This window comes from Papaver somniferum, chromosome 2 (assembly GCF_003573695.1).
Source record: "Papaver somniferum cultivar HN1 chromosome 2, ASM357369v1, whole genome shotgun sequence".
Classification (NCBI taxonomy): Eukaryota; Viridiplantae; Streptophyta; class Magnoliopsida; order Ranunculales; family Papaveraceae; genus Papaver; species Papaver somniferum.
Genome location: NC_039359.1, coordinates 362379 through 381210, shown reverse-complemented (window position 1 = coordinate 381210; position 18832 = coordinate 362379). Strand labels below are relative to the sequence as shown.

The 18832-nt window shown below is 36.1% G+C and overlaps 1 protein-coding gene and 1 long non-coding RNA gene across 4 annotated transcripts; one reads left to right on the top strand and one right to left on the bottom strand.

The window, feature by feature from the left end:
• The first annotated feature begins 4252 nt into the window (after positions 1-4252).
• LOC113346625 (ribosome biogenesis protein BMS1 homolog) lies at positions 4253-8702 on the top strand. Its single transcript, XM_026590088.1, has 11 exons — positions 4253-4533; positions 4621-4723; positions 4852-4964; positions 5057-5244; positions 5533-5740; positions 6100-6333; positions 6531-6779; positions 6919-7128; positions 7379-7672; positions 7760-7894; positions 8313-8702. Exons 1-11 carry the CDS (start codon positions 4378-4380, stop codon positions 8466-8468), a joined length of 2046 nt encoding a protein of 681 aa, XP_026445873.1. The 5' UTR covers positions 4253-4377; the 3' UTR covers positions 8469-8702.
• A 43-nt stretch (positions 8703-8745) lies between these two features.
• On the bottom strand, positions 8746-12147 carry LOC113346626. 3 transcript variants are annotated; one of them, XR_003358577.1, is made up of 8 exons: positions 11872-12147; positions 10903-11166; positions 10243-10483; positions 9948-10130; positions 9707-9815; positions 9528-9620; positions 9197-9281; positions 8746-9066 (listed from the first exon to the last, which is right to left on the bottom strand). It is a non-coding gene; the product is annotated as an uncharacterized LOC113346626 (long non-coding RNA). The 3 variants fall into 3 exon arrangements; XR_003358578.1 differs by having other exon boundaries at positions 10903-11119; XR_003358579.1 differs by lacking the exon at positions 10243-10483.
• Between the last annotated feature and the right edge of the window lie 6685 nt (positions 12148-18832).

Below are 18832 nucleotides of genomic sequence, written 5' to 3'. Positions count from 1 at the left end.
AAAACGATGCATAACACATTATGCAGACGCGTAACTAATTATGCAACCATTTTCTCGACTGCATAACAGAAAAATTATGCACCAGTCTTCAAAGCTTCTCCAATTTCTCATTCAATTCTACTTGGTTTCTCTTAAATCCATCGATCTCATCAGTCAAAACCCTAATTTTTTTCATGATTTTCATTCTTCTCTTTCAACTATTCTGATTTCTCTTGTTCCAATGTTTCAATCTTCTTAAGATCAACATCAGCACGATCAGTTTTTGAAGAAACCTTTTCAATCTCCACCAGTTTATCATCATCGTTATTATTATTCAGTTATAAATCCGATTCTGCGCTGTTGATAACAGTTTCGTCCGCCATTGTTAAACCTAGGGTTTTGGATCAGAAAGCTTTGAAGATTTCCACATTGTTCCTTTAGAGAAGAAGAAGAAGAAGAAAAGGAACTGAAGAATAAACTCACGGTAGAGAAGAAGAAGAAGAAGAAGAAAAACAATTTAGGAAATTCTGGGTGTGGGTTTTAACCCAGAAAATGGGTGCGCGCCTGAACTTTTCCGCCTGTGGGTTTGACAGCGATGGAAGTTGAGAAAATGAGTTTGTCTATAGTTTTCACCCCAAAAAATCGTTCAAATAAAAAGAACCATTTTTCAGGCACTACTCCAAAATGGTGGGGGACTACTATTTGATAGGAATATCTACCTTAAATTATTAAGGGGTGTCCTAAAATGCGGAAATGACTAATCTACCCTTAACCTAATTTAATTTAAAACCAATCTAATAACCACATATATATATATATATATCTAACCACCACCTCCTCCCACCATCGCCGTCCACCACCGCCGTCCACCGCCACCAACTCCGACTACCACCACCATAAACATATATATCGCTTAATCTAAATCATTAACATAGATATTCTCGCAAACCCATTACTTGTCATTCGTTTTTGGTTGAAAAAATGAGTAGTAATCATTAAAATGAGTAGAAAATGGAAGTTGCAGAGAGAAGTTCGGTTAGGAATTGTCTGACTTTGTCAAACTATCCGAACTTAGCTTTAATGGAGTTTTTTCTTTCAGAAAAAAGTTAGGTTACCTCGTAAAAAAAAAATCTCAGCCGAACTTTTAATTCGATTACGTCGCAACTTTTTTTCTTTTTTTTCCTAGCCGAACTTTTAGTTCGGTTACGTCGCAATTTTTTTCTCCTAACCGAACTTTTCTCTGAAAAACTATATATTGAGTTCGGTTACATTGATTTTTTTTCCCAGCCGAACTTTTAGTTCGGTTACGTCGCAACTTTTTTCCTAGCCGAACTTTTCTCTGGAAGCAAAAACCTCCATTAAAATGGAGTTCGGTTACCTGCGTCTTCTGAACTAAGTAACTGAACTCTACATACAGAACAGTTCTGTTACGTTGCAAGGAAGGTTAGGTAACCGAACCACTTTGACCTAGCCGAAGTTTCTTCCTGAAATTTTCGATTTTTTTGCACAATTCAAGCTACATTGACTAAATTTGAGCAATACGTGAGTACCCATAACTTCATCTTCTGGTTGTGGATGATACAATCCATCATTTGGTTCGTCACATTGAGTTTGGGGAAGATTTTTTTGGGTTCACCCCTCTTTTTGTTCATTTCTTCTTCTTCTTCTTCTTCTTTTTCTTCTTCTTCTTCTTCTTCTTCTTCTTCTTCTTTCTCTCAATAATTCTGATTCTAACAAACCTATCATATTATTAACTCACTAATCACTAACTAATTATTACACTAACACTAAGAAATCATTACATTAACACTAATTTGAGTTTTAAGAGCTTTTTTGGTATTAAAAAAAATAGGATAAGGGATAACCCATGTTTACTACCACTATCCACACATAGTAGTCCCCCCACAAAAAGTGAGTAGTGCCCAAAATTTAGTTTAATAAAAACCATAATCCCAAAAAAAATGAGGGCTATTTTTAGGCATACCAACAAATTCCTAGGCATACCAAGTGAAGACAAAAAGGGATGTCAAATAACAAATTCAGAAAGCCCCTTAACCAATTTTTTTATAATGACAAATCTACCCTTTATGTATTAGTGTTAATAATCTGGATTAGTGATTAAAATTTTTGTTTAGTGATTACGATAATTTTCAGAAAGGTTTTTTTGTGTAGATGATAAATTTTGGGGGAAAATTTTTTTTATTGAGAAGGAGAGAAGGAGAAGGAGAAAGTGAGAAAAAAATTTCTTGATTCAATGGAGGATAAGGAGGGTCATTATTCATACAAAAAACCTAGAAAAATACATATCAACTATGCTTAATCTCACTTTTATAGCTCGAAATTATCAAAAGTTTTTATCTTTTCATTGAGGTTTGGCGAACCAGGAAGAGGTTCGGCTTACATCTATGAGCCGAACCAATCCCTTGATGAACAGTTCGGCTAGCTGAAACTGTTTAGGTATGCGCCGATACTATATTTTCCACTTCCAACCCATTTGCTAGACACTAGTTCGGCTTGTATAAAATTTTCCTTGGAAGCCGAACCTGTTCCTGAGAGTTCTGGAATAAAAAATGTGAATGGTTCGGCTTATATAATGAAAATCGTATGAGCCGAACCTTTCAAGATCGTTTTCAACCTCAAGAACAAGAATAAGTTTGGCTTAATATATCAGCCGAACCCATCTGGATATTGACAACTAATGAACAGTTCGGCAAGCTGAAAGTGTTATTATTATGAGCCGAACCAACTATTTCGGCTTGTTTAAAAATGTCATAATGAGCCGAACCTAATCCTGTGTGATCTGGAAGAAAAATTATGTGAGGTTCGGCTTATATTGAGAAAATCATAAGCGCCGAACCTTTTGGTAGTACATGGTTCGGATATTTATATAAGTATTATATAAGCCGAACCTGATCATTTATATTCCTGATAATTGTTGGGGTAAGAATTTTGTATTGGTTCGGCACATAGTGTGAATATCGAATACGCCGAACTTCGTTTACACTCAACTTATTTTAAAATCGAAGAAGTACCCTTTTCGTTCATGAATGAAAAGGGTATATTCTGCACAACCAAAATAATGAAGGGCATCTCATACAGTTTATTCTTTCCATTCATGAATGAAAAGGGTATTTCATGTACTTCAACTTAAACGAAGGGGCCCAGCTGCAAAAATGCCTGGCGACTGGTATGCGACATGGTTCGTCATAATTCATCTAAAAAACCTAGGAAAATACATATCAACTACAACAATGATTCATAAAGTGAAGTCTAATGATGGAGATTACCAAGGTCCATATTGAACACATTAAAATCTATGAGATCTTATCTTCAACTTTAAGAGAATGAAAAAACAAACACAACGCAAAAAGAATGAGGTCATTCCGACATCGGACGAAAAAGTTATGACCAAAACAAGATCAAAAAACTTGAGTGTACAAAGAGAAGGTTCGGCTGATAACTCAACAACACGAGCTAGCCGAACCTAGATCCTGAAAATCAATAATTTCGAAGTGTTTACAAAGAGAGGTTCGGCTTGAAAGTGATCTAATCGAGTCAGCCGAACCTGATAACCACCTGGGGTAAATTTCACTTCTCAGGTTCGGCCGGGAAGGTTTGCAAGGTATTACCCGAACCTGACACTGTTCTGGGACGTATTCAATACACATTTTGGAGTTCGGCTAAAAATTGAAATTTACGGTTTAGCCGAACTGTTCATAGACACTTTCAGGTTGAAATTTCAAGAACAATTCGGCTCAAAACTCAACTCAATTATCAGCCGAACCCGTTACTGTAACCGTCAAAAACCCTAAGTTTTTAGCAATTTAACCCATTCAATCCATGAAAAACAACAAATAAAAGATTGGGTTTGTAGGGAATACCTTTTTATCCTCATTTTAGTTTTTGGAGCTTCAAATGGTTGAATTTCCGATTCAATTTCTGGTTCAATTATAGTTTTTACACCTTCATATTCAATTGGTTTTTGTTCTTTAATTTATGGATTGGAAGAGGGTTTGGCTGGAGGAAGAAGAAGAGATGTTTAGGATAATTTGTTTTTTTATTTTAGGTTTAAGGGTATATAGGTAATTGAACTACCCAATAGACACCCCTTATAAGGTCACCTAGGATGGTAAAACTATTTTGTATGCCTTGAAATTTTTTGGTATGCCTAAAAAAAAAATCGCCCTTAGAGAAGTACCTCAGAAGCCCATTTGCAGTGTATGGGCCTGATATCGGAGGCATCCCCTAAATGAGTAAAAAACACACTCAATTCCTCAATTCCTGACTTATGAATTTGTGCTTACTTGTTTTTTAGGGTTTTCGTAATCGATAATTGGAAATCGCTTAGGGTTTAATCAGAAATTGTTTTTGTGTTCATTAGGTAGGATTTCAAATCAAATGGAGATTGGTGATAATTATGCTTTCAGAATATATAGAGGACGGAGGAATTACGACGATGAGCAACCTCTAAACAAGAACACCCCCAACCTTGATTTTCCACGTCCAATTGATGATCCCGCACCTTACATTGTCGTCGTGCAGGGACCTCGCAAGGTAAGAAGATCCCCTATTTACTTTTGAATTTCTGTAGCAATCCCAATAGAGGTTTATAACAGTTTGTTTCATACTTATATTATGTAGGTTGGGAAGTCCTTGTTGATTGAATCTATAGTAAAGAGTACGCAACGCCCCTTCCCTTATCCACAAGGCACCTTCCCAACAGTCCTAGTCCCGAACGAATCAGGTTCAGTTTTATTTTTAATTTTATTCTTCATTCTTCACCTCAAATTCCTTTGTTAATGCAATATTATGCTGATGTAACATATCCACGGGTAACTTTGGTTTTGCTAAAATGTTTTCATCTACGTAAAGGTATACGGCTACAGTTTGTGGAGTGTCCGGATGATATTAATGGCATGATTGACGCTGCAAAGTATGCTGATGTAGCGATACTAATGGTTGACGCAAGTTATGGGTTTGAACAGGTGAGTAACTTACAAGAATGATGTTTTACGAGTAAAATGGTTTTGAGAATGGCATGTCCGAGTGCTCAGGATAATGCTTTTGTTGATTTCAGGAAACATTTGAGTTTCGTAACCTTTTACAAGTTCACGGCTTTCCAAAGGTTATTGGGGTTCTTACACATCTTGACAAGGTCGCTCTAGATGAAATGTCAAAAGTCAAACAGCGTCTCGAGGATCATTTCTGTACTGAAATATATGAAGGAGCAAAACTTCTGACCTTATCCGGTCTCGAAAATGGCTTGTAAGTTTTTATTAGATGAATATAGCAAAGTAGCATCTAATGGAGGAGGATTATGTTTGCTTGAATCCTTTTTTTTTCAGTTAAGGTTTTAAGTAACAATGCTTTCTAGTCTAGTAGTTTCTTGCTAAGGAAGGTATTTTGTTATATAAATATTTTGCAGTAGGAGCTGATTTAATGATCAAAGATGAAAGACCACACTTCACATTAGTAATATAATATTAATGTTTCCCTTTCAGCTGAATTAAAGGAAAGTCTATCATGGATTCTTATCCGGTGTATGATTTACAGGTACAAAATGCCTGAAATTGGAGATTTGAGAGAAATGCTTTCAGATCCTCAATTCCTTCCTCTGTCATGGCGGGCCAAACATCCTTATGTGCTGGTAGATTGTTTTGAAGATGTTACTTCAGAAAGAGTGCATGGGGATAGACAATTCAATAGAAACTTAAGTCTGTACGGTTATCTCAGAGGTTGTAATATCAAGAAAGGATCTAAGGTATTTCTCTTAACTCTTTTATTGTGGTTCTCAATTCATTGATGCACTTGCCGCCCAACTTGCTTTATAGTTTTTGTTGTCCCCTTGTCAAATACTCTTTTATGTCATAGTATATTAATATTTGATTCGAGTTGGTTGTCTTTTGTTTTTTAATTAGAGCTTCAGATAATTATCTGCTCGCCCTTTCTTGGTTTTCTGTTTTTAATGCAATTCCCTGTTTATGCTGGTTCTGTAACTGTCATCTGCACATGAGTCTGATAGGCTCATCTTCTTGAACATGCACACCTATTATACACTTCTTTTACCACATGGTTACTTGTATTTTGTTTACACTAAACTAATTAGGTGTATTATGCCAGGTGCATATTGCTGGTGTTGGGGATTTCTCTTTAGCTGGCGTTACAACGTATTATGATCCTTGCCCTGTTCATTCTTTTGGGAACTTCGTTCTTCTTGATAAACAAAGCACAGGGACTTATGTAAGGTTGGATTTTCTTGATGTTCCTCCGGAAATAGTTGAAAAATTTGATCCCCATCATCCTATTCTCGTGGGAGGTATCCTTCCAGAAGAGGAAAATTCTGGATATATGCAGGTAATCATGCATTTTCTAAGTTTTATTTACTACTGCAAAGTGTGTTATATGGAACCATGTTACTGGTTTAGCACGCGGTTGGGTTCTTACAAAAGAAACTGGAAGGAGCCGTCATTCAAAATTTGAATATAAGCTCGTAGCAAGGCATTTATACCTGTGTGCTGCTTGTATGATCATGTTTTTGTGCTGTTTTTCAGGTGAAACTTAAGCGGCATAGTTGGCGTATGGATTTGTTGATGACTGGTGCTCCAATCACTGTTTCGGCTGGTTGGAGGCGTTATGAGACAACTGCTATTTATGCCATGGAAAACGAATATGGGCATCATCAACTTCTCAATTACACTCCAGAACATAAGGAGTGTCTTGCAGTGTTTTGGGGCCCTCTTGCACCTCCTAAGACCAGAATTGTTGCTGTAATGACTAATCTTAATTGTTTGAAAGATCAGGTCTGAGTTTCAATTTCCATTGTTCTATCCTATACATTTATGTAATTCAAGGATGCAATCTGAAGCTACTGCTTAACCAATTGTTGATTTTTTCATATCTAGAACTTTGTTTCTTAAGTGATATGTGCGTTTGAATCAGGAAGAGTTTCGGATTATGGCCAAGGGCATCGTTCTTGTTTTTAATCTTGACGCAAAGATATTGCTGAACGTAGAAAAGATAGTAACTCTTGTTGACACCTGCTGGAAGACTGCTCGTATCAAGTTTGCACCAAACTTTCAAATTGATGGGTTAAAGTTTATAGGTGCACCAATTCAGACTAAGAGCGGAGTTCGGGGGAAGATTGACAAGGTTTGTGTGCCTAGAAACAAAATCCTCTCTTCTGTATTTGCCGTTGGGTTTTGTTATGAGTTCTCTATTTGATTTCTAGATTAAGAACAACAGGTTGTGACCCTTTTTCTTTTGTGTTCTTTTTTAATCTTTCTATGTCTCGCACTACTGAATTTTGCAGTGCTATCCAGTGTGTTATTTGGCATGATCTATTTTTGCAAGTGAATTCGAACTGTAAGGTTTCCTGATTTCTGTCGTGTGTTATGTGCAGGTTGTAGGAGATCGGTTATTTGAATGCACATTTAAGGACTATGTTCACATGGGCGACACTTTGTTTTTTCCTGTTCCGGCCACACTCGCACTTCCTGCACTCTTCAAACAGTTTAATTTGCTCTCCAAACCCTTAGAGTTTGTCGAAGCAAGCATGGCCGGCACTGTCGCCGCCGTCGCCGCCATCACTGCCGCCACTGTGGCCGTCGCCGCCGCCACCATCCCTGCTGCCGCTGCCGGCATGACCAACCTCGCTACTATCGTCGAGTACGAGCTTGCTGTTTCATACAAAAAGGTTTTCTCCATATCATAACCCAGTTTCGGTGCATACATTTTACAAGTCCACACTTACTTATTTACCTATATTTGGATCAAAACCCAGGTTGCTTGGAGGAAGCGGAAGTTTTATCAGCGACATGGTGTGGTTATCTGTGAGGGGAAACCTTCATTTGTTACTTTACCAAACCCACTAGAGTCAGCTTATTCATCAGTGGTTGAGTCTGCTTATTCATCAGAGGTATGAACTCTTGGGCTGATTCAGATCTTTCCTGTGTGCTCGCTTTGCGAGAACTCATTTTTCTGGTTTAATGCCTTTTCTGCTGCTGACTGGTGTTGGTTGGTGTTATAATATAGGACAGCCAGCTATATTAGTCCTAGCTCTACTAGTCTCTAACTCTCTATATCCTATTATGTTTCTTATTGGGATTTCCTTTTCTTAAGTTCTAATCTGTTTCCTTGTAAATTTTGGAATAATTGAAGCCTGTGTAAGAAGGTGTAGCATTGAAGAGAGACATTGCTTTATTACTAACATATTTTTGACAAAATCAAACCGGACTGTCTTTCTGAAACAGACGGAGTATTTTTTGGATTCTGTTACGTTTTGTTAGCTCTGTAAAATTGCATCTGATATGGTTGATATTATGTCCATTGTACAGGAGTGGAAGCCACTCAAGAGGAGCAAATTTAGTGTTTGTCACGGCCAGGTGATATCAAGAGCGGAACCAACGGTGATCAAGGACGGTGAAGAAGTCACGCCACTCGAAAGACTTTTGCGAAGGCACGGTGGTAAGCTAGTACTGGCAAGACAGTAGTGAGCTGGTAAGAGAGAAGACTTTTATGAATGCAGTTGTTTATGACAAGCTATCTAGTAATATAATTTAACTAGTATTGGTTTCATTCGTTTGCTTATATCTGGGAGTTTGTTACTTCCGCAGAATCTTAAAATTATTCTTTCGATCTTTCAGTGTAACTGTTTGTATTGTTATAGTAAGAGTTGAACTTCATCATGTAAGGATCCTATATCTGAAAAGACTATTTTCGCACCAGTGTGGTTTTCCGTTTATGAATTATTGTACTAACAGGGGTGTATTGCATCGAAATATAATGGGGTAGAACTTATGAAAAGGAGAACTGAAATGATTGCTGAGTAAAATTAAAGAAAACATTCTCTTGAGAATGGAACTGTCGGGTTCTCTCTTGCCTCTCTTGAGATGACCTCCTTTCCCATTCCACGGTATTCACCGTCTCTTTTCTATCTCTTTCAGTTTCAGAATTCTCTTTTCTATCTCTTTCAGTTTCAGAATTCTCTTTTCTATCTCTTTCAGTTTAAGAATTCTGTTTAGACTTCTGTCTACAAGAAACATGCTTTGAGAAAGTTCAAATACACCCCTTCTCCTCTTCTTTGGCAATCTGAAATGACAATAACAAGAAGAAGTGAGAAAGCCAGAAGTATATGCAACAGCAGAAGGTAAAACTCCTATATCCAATATATATAAAAAGACAGAAAGAAAAGAGAATACATATACGATCTTAAAACAACCTTTACTAATGCATTGTGATGGCTAGGAACCTGCCATAGATACCCCAGAAGTCATATTATGACGTATGTTGAGCTTGTCATAAAACTGCACAAGAATGTACAACAATCAGAACAACATTTAAACTCAAGACACCAGATGGGAAACATAATAATTAAGATACCGTGTCAAAAAAGTGGATAACAAAATATATCTGGGAAATAAGGACAAGAAGTTAATGAAGATGAATCTCTGTTTTTTATTTCGAAGTTAAAAGAGACTGCTCTAAATGTGTTGCACTGAGAATCCTTCCAAAGCTCTCAAAATGGGATACTTGTAAGTCACAACACTTACCTGAGTATGTACGTGAAGCTTCAAAAGATTCCCGACAAGAAACTCAAGGAAAAATTGATGAGCTTCAAAAGAGAAGCTGTTGAAGATGAACCACTGCACACCAAACCAACGTGCAATGGAATTAAATGATGCACACAAGATTGTGTTACTGTAGCCAAGCAAAACTGTTCAAGTGATACCTTCCTTCTGGCATCCAGCAGATCAAGACTTCTACCATCTTTGCTCTGAGATAAGGATACAGTAGGGACTTCCCTCCATAAACATTATAATGAAGTTCATAAAATCATCCTGATAACAGCAATGTCAGCAAAAAATTAAGATCCAAAGGCATAGACTAGTTCACAAGAAATCATAACAGTTGATTATTCATAAACATAGAAAGCATCAAAATATCACTGAAACTGCGTAAAGAAAGCCTACCAGCATAAACCCATCCAGAGCTCTAGGTATCCGAGATACAAAAATGAGCAGTCCCATTGCATCTTCAACAAAATGTTCAGGCATACAAGCAAGCTTGATGGCAAGGGCATTTTGAATCCGCCTACAAGATTTACCAACCATCAACCAGTAGAATGAGAGTGCGTGCTGAATTAATGATCCGTCCTACAATAAAATCCAAGAAACCTCACTAAATATCGTACCATATAATAATGTGCGTGCTGAATTAATGATCCGTCCTACAATAAAATCCAAGAAACCTCACTAAATATCGTACCATATAATAATTTGTTCGGTGCAGTAACATATCAAATATTCAATGACTGCAAACACTCTCCAATTATTTTGATCCACATCAATCTCTTTTCAACGAAACATTGGTTTTCATATATATAATTGCTTGAAAATCTTGGAAGCTCACAGCATGATCATCGACTACTTCTTTTTAAGGTTGCAGTTTAACGGATCATAATGACAAAGGTTGTTTACATCATACCACAACAGAACTTTTCTTATTTCTGTAAGGGCAAACAGATCATAGTCAGAAGCCTTCCAAATGTATATTAAATTCGTCACACAAGAAGCTAACAATCTCAGCAGCGAAGAAATGTAATTTTATTATCTTGTAATCCAAGCATAAGAGTTGAAGCGAAAATGTTTAGGTAATTGTATATTAGCAGGTTAAAGATACAAGAAAGCAAGAGAATAAGAATGAGAAGTCTCCTTTGGTCGATATCTTCTAATCCAATATTTTATTTTATTTTCCAACCAGTGTTCCTAGTGTATGCGGTGCCCATTAAATTCTACCTAGTTACAGTAGAACATATGCAGGCTCTGTGCAATAAGTGAAACAAGACTCGGAGGCCGAAGCATGTCATAAGAATCAAGTAAACAGCTAAAATCACAAAATCAATGAAAATGAGAAAACAAGACTTACTAATGAGACGACAAGTCATCATGGCAATCAGTTAATTACTGACGGAAATTTAGCCAGCTTCGAACTGTATATCGGTGCAGACGCAATAGGTTTCCTAAGAGGATTCCTCCATTATGTCATCAGCATCACAAACACTGTCCTTAAGCTTTTTCAGCTAAAATTTGATCTCCTTACATCACTTGCTTTTTCTCAGCATTGCGATTTTTGGAAGAATCATCTGTAAGGAATTTTGAGGCTATTACATGTCCACTGAACTATGAATCTCTGCACAAAATAAAAGTCACAAAAAAGTGGGCTAGCGGCGGCAATTAAAGCAAACAAATTAGTTAGAAATTCAATTGCATCCAGAATACTACACAACTCGGATGCAACATCGTTTGATAGCTGAAGTTCTTAATCATCCATTACTAGAACACCATATCCTAAACGTTTGGATATACACAACTATTAACTTCTTAATCATCCCTTACGGTAACAATCCTACTAAAATCAAGTACTAACTCGAAAACCTCCTCAAGAAACAAAAAACCTAGTTGAGAAGTACAAATTTCTTAAATGCCAAGTGTCCTTAAACTTATACTTATGGATTTAATATGATGCCAACAAAGATTAACAACTTAAATAACACATTGCATCTACAGATGTCATTTTCACTTTACAGAAAACAAAATTTTCTCTACCATTTTTAAAATGCTATCAAAAACACAGAAAATTGAACCCTAAACAATGAAGTAAGATGAATCTGAACCTAGAGTTATACAAACATAAATAAAAATCTGATCAAAAACCAAGAATCAGAAAATCATTCAGATGATTAATAACCCGTCTTTTTCAACATTCAATTCATCAAAAATTTGATGAACAACTCAGGACTGTGCCGAATCAAAAAGAGAAGGAGGGTTGATTAAAATTAGTCATCATTAAAAATTGAATTTGAAACTGATTTCACTATGTTTTTCTTATACTTACCCTGCACTATCACGACGGTGGTAGAACTTATGAAATCCCCATTTCAGAGTGACAGAGAGAGGAGAAGAACTGAAATGAGTGCCGAGTAAAATTAAAGAAAACATGCATAGCACCTTAATGAAAATCGGGTCATCCAGTTGGAGCATCTTGTAGAATTCACGATAAAGAATTAAAGATAAGTAAACTGCACATTAAAGGCAATTTCTACGGTTGAGCCTCGTGACGAACAAATTGTGTTTTTTAGTGGAAAATTAGAGCCAGACGAATAGATTTGGTTTTCCATGGTTCCACTAATATATTTTTTTTTGGTGTAAAATGTTTTGTAGGATAAAAATAAAATATATAATAATATAATTGGTGAGATAAAATAGGATAAAGTGAGATGAAAAATGATAAAGGGAATAAAAAAAAATAGTAAAGTAATTGTTGGGAATTTGAATTTGTACTGGGCGAGGGAGGAATATACGTCAGAGTTTTTTCTTCCAACGCCCGATCATCCCACGTTCGCCCGACTTTTCATCAAGCACGCACTACACGTTTAACTCAATGAACAATCCAACAAATTTGTTGGTTTGAACATCCATTTTTCATGTTTGTTGAGTCCATAGTGGGAGCAAAATGAACAAACTCTGAGTTTGTTCATTCCATAGAAACTGCTCTTAAGTGGTAATAATGTACTGGCTAATGAAGCTATGATTTATATTGGTGGTCTTATTGGCTGAATCACTTACTCTCAAGGAAAGTTTCAGGTTTATGTTGATATCTAGATCCTAGATTGGATTCCGTAGGCCGTAGTTTCTCATCAGAGCATTTGTCATCCCTCTCCTACACCACCCGCAGTGGTGTGAGAAAAAACTATGAGCATTTGCCATGAAGTGGCAGATCAAGGAAGATATTTATGGTTTGCACATTGGTAACTGGACTTTTTTTTTTGAAACGAAAGATGATATATTGAAGAAAATTTAGTTCAATACATGAGTTTTATCCTCACAAAGTTGTACTCTAATCTCTTTAGGAGAAGATCTAAACCAAGATACAGATAAAGCATTTTCTCTAGGTATCTTAGAGAGGATGTCTGCTACTTTATTACCCTCTTTAGGAATGTACTAACATTTCCAAGAGTTAAAACTACTGAAAAACTTTTGAATATATTTAATCATGTTGAGTAACTGCCAACCTATTGAAGCATTTTTGTTGACTGCTTCCACCACTGTATTTTTGTCAAGTTCAAAATCCACTTTCTCCAAATTTAGCCTTTGATCCCAGCTCAAAACTTCCCACAGTCCCATGCATTCTGCTTGTTCTGCACTTCTAATTCCCCTCAGGTGGATGCACCTTGCTGCTTGCTGAGCACCTGCAAAATTTCGAATTATTAGACCAATGCCATCAGTATTATTAGAGTTAATGTAAGAACCATCTACATTAATGGTAACAACATCCAAAGGTGGAGGTTTCCAATGCACATTTCTTCGACAATCCATATTAACAATAATATGAGTCGTGTTTTTTTGGGATAAATGTTCATTGGTGAAGCTACGAGATCTTTTAATGGTTCTTTCAAGACATGGATTAACAATATGAAAATCTTTATCACATCTATCAGTCCATATGAACCATGCGATGATAACCCTTTTGCAGAGTTCGTCTTCTGTAGTCTTTCTTGCATGAAGATCATCAAACCAACTTCTTATCAAATCAAAGAAGAAGATAGAACCATTTGAAGACCAACCAGAGATAGAAAACCAAACTATCCTTGTTAAGTTGCACTCCATTAGTACATGCGCTGGATTTTCTTGCACTTGTTCATAGAAAGGACAAACAATTTCGATTACAGGTATCTTTATACTCAGAATGTCTCTTGTTGGTATAAGGATTGAAACAACTTTCCATAAGAATTGTCGTATCCTGGGAAGTAAAGGAAGTTTATACAGTGTTTTGTAAATTTTGATCAGCCTTGGCCCCACAGATTCTGAATCATTTTGTTCTTCATACATCTTTCTATAAGAAGATTTTACTGAGAAATTACCATTTTTTTCAAGTAACCAGACTAGCTTGTCTTCTTGATTGTTGTGAATCTGAATACCAGAGATAATGTTGACTGTGCTGAGATCAAATAACTCTTGAAGAATATTAATATCCCACGAACTGTTATCTTGTTTAAAAAGATGGTGTACCTATTTGTATTGATGATGTGAAGAACATCCTTGTTTTGGTACAGGGGGATTTGAGAATGCTAGTATCCATATGTGTTTCCAAATTAAATTCTTCTTCCCATTACCCAGACACCAACAACTGTATTTTGGAACAAACCCTAGTTCAAAAATTAAGCTTCTCCATGACCAGGTGGAATTAGACTTCTTCAAGTTAAAGAGGTTTCCATCTTGGAAATATTTTTCCTGAAGGGGTTTGGACATCATAGAGTCAGTATCAGAACAAAGTTTCCATGCTGATTTCGCGAGTAAATCTCTGTTAAAGATGTGCATATCTCGGAATCCTAAGCCTCATTCTTCTTTCGATTTCCGAGTTCTTCTCCATGTGATAATGTGGTTACCTCTGCAAGTTTTTTTATTTCTCCAAAACTATTGTTGTTTATAGATATTTTTGATAGTAACATCAGGTAGTTTGAAACTTTTCATGTGGTGAATTGGTATCGCATTCGAGACATTCTTGATCATCACGGATCTAGCTGCTTCAGACATATTGCTGCCACTCCAATTGGAGAATTTGTGGTTCATTTTTGCGCAGAGAATAGAAAAAAGGATACGATTTTTCCTTCCCAAAAAAAAGGTAATCTGAGGTACTTCTCGTCTGAAATATTAAGATATCTGACTTGTAAAGTACCACTGATTATTTGACAAACCTCAGGATCAAGATTAGAACTAAAGTATACAGATGACTTATTGAAGTTAATCAACTGTCCTGAACATAGAGAAAACTGATGAATCACATGTAGTAGTTTTTGAACCTGAGAGTAATTAGCTTTAAAAAATAAAAGACAATCATCACCAAAAAGAAGATGGTTAATCTTTGGTGCTGAGCGATAAATTTTCATACCTATCAACTGGCCTGTTTTCTCGCGGTAAACTAAAAATATTGAGAAAGACTCCATTGCTAGGATGAAAAGGTAGGGTGATAAAGGATCACCTTGTCGTATACCACGAGTAGGCTTGAAAGATGGAATAGGAGTTCCATTCAACATGACTTCAATATGACTTGTAGAGATATACTGTGAAATAAGATAACGAAATTTTTCCGAGAACCCAAACTGTTTAAGAATATCCAGCAAGAAACTCCACTCTAATATATCAAACGCTTTGGACACGTCCATTTTGAGTGCAAGATGCCCACTCAAACCTTCTTTTTTCTATAGCTTGAACAATTTCCTGAACCAAACATATATTCTCCGAGATTAATCTTCCTGGGACATATGCAGATTGCATTGGAGAGATGATGTTAGCAATACGCTTCTTCATTCTCAAGGCGATTATTTTTGAAATAATTTTATACACTGTGTTACAGAGGGTTATTGGACAAAAGTCTTCCGGCTTATTGGCCATTTGGACTTTAGGAATCAAAGAGACTCTTGTGTTATTCAGCTGCTTAAGAAGAAACCCATAATGAAAGAAGGACTTGATAATTTTGCATACATCTTCCTTTACCAATTGACATTGTGTCTGATAGAAGCTAGGTGGAAAACCATATGGGCCTGGTGAAGTTCATGGCTCCATCGCCATCAAAGCCTAGTAGATCTCATGCTCTGTAAGAATATCTTCAAGTTCTTCATTGTATTCTATAAAAATACATTGTGGAATATGCTTGAGAAAATGCTGACTGCTTGGGTGATTTGAGGTTGACATAATATCTTGAAAATGATTTTTGAGAAGGTCGGAAAGAGAGTCTCTATGATTGCACCATATTCCACCAGGGGCCAAGAGGGAGTCAATTCTATTTCGAGATTTCCTTCAATTCATGCTAATGTGAAAGTACCTTAAATTCATATCCATACCATTATAGAAGTGGTCCCCTAGCTTTTTGTCTGTTGTAACTTGCTTAAATATCGTTGAGCATTCTGATTTCAGCTTCTAAATTAACAACAACTTTAATGTTTGAGCCATTCAAATCTGCTGCTTGCAAGGTATTTATCACTAACTGCAGCTGAGTAATACATTTATTTATATTACCAAAGTATTTTTACTCCACAATGACAAAATGTGCCTTGTATTAGATAACTTGTTGGTAAGAATAAAAGCATTAAAACCAGAGTAGTTAGAAGACCATGCAGATTCAATATGATCAGGGCAACTATATTGCTTGAACCAATGCTCAAAAAAATTCTAGTTTCTACCTGACACTCTAATTTGTTTTGAGAGTTCTAACAATATAGGTGTATGGTCTGAGCCATTTTGGTGTAAATGGTTAAGAATAGAGTCTGGATAAGTCAAGTACCAATTACTATTACCTAGTGCCCTATCTAACCTAGACTTAACATGTCCAATGTCGTATCTATTACTAGTCCATGTAAATGGGTTTCCACAAAAACCTATATCTGATAGGTCATAGTCCTTGATTAGATGTAGGACATCACTAGAAGTTGTATTATTAACTTCAGAGTTTTTATCATTAGGAGAAAAATTGATTTTCAAATCACCAATAAGAACCAAAGGTTTATTAATAGAACTACTAAGGTCTTTAGTGAAAGACCATTGAACAACTTTTTCATGGATGTAAGGTGTACCATAGACACAAGATAAGTACCATTCCCATGTACTTGGGGCATTGATAATATAATCATGGATCATTTTTTCATCTTGGTGAACAATGTTTAAGGAGAAACCATCTTTCCATAACATAAGTAAACCACCATCTATTCCAACTGATGGAACAGAAAATTTGTTTGGCATACCTAAGAAATTAGATAGCCTAATGATTTTATTGTCATTTATCTTGGTTTCACAAATGAAGATTATATCAGAATTATGGAGATTATAGAGATAGAGAAGATGATATCTGGTATCTTTACCTAAAAATCCTTGGCAGTACTAACTTAACATTTTCATACTGAAAAATAATTGGAAACGAAAGTTGATATTATAATTAATACTATGAAAGACCGTAGGCAAAACTTGCAGAAAAAAGAGATAAGATATTGGGAGTAGAAGGTACCGAAATGCTAGTAGAAGTAGCAACCTCATACGTAGCATGGGAGTACTCCTTAGTGTTATCATATCCCTCGTCAGTCAGATCATGCTCCATACCATCAAACTCGATAGAAGATGGATTCCTTCCAGTACTTTGCTCATTGATGTTATGTAACTCGTTTTTCTGCATGGGGAGATTCTGCGTGGGATCTATATAATCGAATTCCTCTTATTTAGAGCTTCTTGATCTTTTGGGCCTTCTAGTCTCTTCATGGTCATATCCTTGTTTTGCCAATTATTTTCTGATAACTTCACAAATTATTTGAATCAACAAGTCAAGATCGTCACAGATTTCAACTCCATAAGCTTCATCCAACTCATGAAAATAGTTGATGTACTGTTCATTTTTGTATCTTCTTATTTTCAGATCATGATCGACATTAGCACATTCCTCTTTATTATGATCTATTGTCCAACAGTGGGGACATAAGTTATGTGGTTCCCGTTCCCAATGGTATCTCACCCAAGTAACACCTCCGGACCGTATGTTCCACCAACCACCCCTAGATATAGGTTTGTTTAAGTCAACTTTTACTTTAGATGATATCATGTTCCCAAATGTAGGTCTGCATGTTTCAGGGTTGTCCAAATCTTTTGACCCAATTCCATCAGGGCTTCATTAATTACTTGAACATAATGATGTTCACGCAGTAATTTTTTGAATTTAATTTTCCATTCTTGATGAGTAAACTTCCAGTCTTTTAAAGGGATAAAATCATCATAAATTAGGAGATTAAGGTGAGACTTACAAACATTCCAAGGGACTTTTTTGAGAACGACTTCCATCATTTCCTTTGTGTGAAACTTGAATAGAAATATGTTTCTGTCTATAGCACGAACTTCTCTAAATTTATATGGCTTCTAGATACTTTTTAGTTCCTTCCTAACCAGATCTGTTTCTATAGGGTATTCAGCAAATAGTTTTCCTATCAAAGTGTGACCTCTTTCTTCAGTTGCTACCGATAAATCTCTCACTGACCCAACCGCTCTCCTTAACTTCATAGAAGAGATATCTCGAATGTTAGCATTCTAGAGTTGGTTGGTGATGGCAGGGACTGGGTTTTTATATGAAGAAGCCATTGTTTTTTCTTGAGATACATCCACTTATAAAGAGTGATAGCAGCGGCAGAAAAACCATAAATAGTTGTAGAAAAGTAAGAAAGATCTTTTATTTTTGTAAAGTCTATAACTGCAGAGACTATAATTAAATATCTGGAATTAAAAGAGTACAAGGCTGAATTAGAAAGCGTGAGATTCTCTTTGATAACTTGCTGATGACCAAAAACTGCATTGAATGGGTATAACATTTTCTGCTTAATAACCACTGAGTAGCTGCAATGCTTCCAATCACGGGTTTTCAAATTTTGAAATTTTTCTGGATCGAAAGGGATGAGAGAATGGACTCGGATCGGGAGAACTGAGTTTATAACATGACACTTACAAATATCATTTGAGACATTAAAATCATATAAATGATTTATAGAAAAATACTGGAACATACTGTTGGAATCCATCATGAGAATGATGGTCTGCAAAACTGCCGAAGAAGACGATGTGCGTACTGCTTTTGATTGAAGCAATAATGTTTGAACAAGGAGAAGAATAGACCAAGTCCAACAATGGATGCCTCCAATGATAAATGATGGATGAGGCCCTGCAAAAAGATTAAAAACTCATTAGATAAGTAAAAAACTTAACTGACATATAAGAATCTGAGAAGAATAAGAGAAAAAGTTCAGAGCTATGTTTAAACAATAACATCC

Bases quoted from the DNA above. Each gene is read 5' to 3' on its own strand.
- LOC113346625 (XM_026590088.1), top strand. From the start codon at position 4,378: ATGGAGATTGGTGATAATTATGCTTTCAGAATATATAGAGGACGGAGG. The intron at 4,724-4,851 runs GTTCAGTTTTAT...ATCTACGTAAAG, and splicing joins CCTAGTCCCGAACGAATCAG to GTATACGGCTACAGTTTGTG. The intron at 6,780-6,918 runs GTCTGAGTTTCA...CGTTTGAATCAG, and splicing joins TTAATTGTTTGAAAGATCAG to GAAGAGTTTCGGATTATGGC.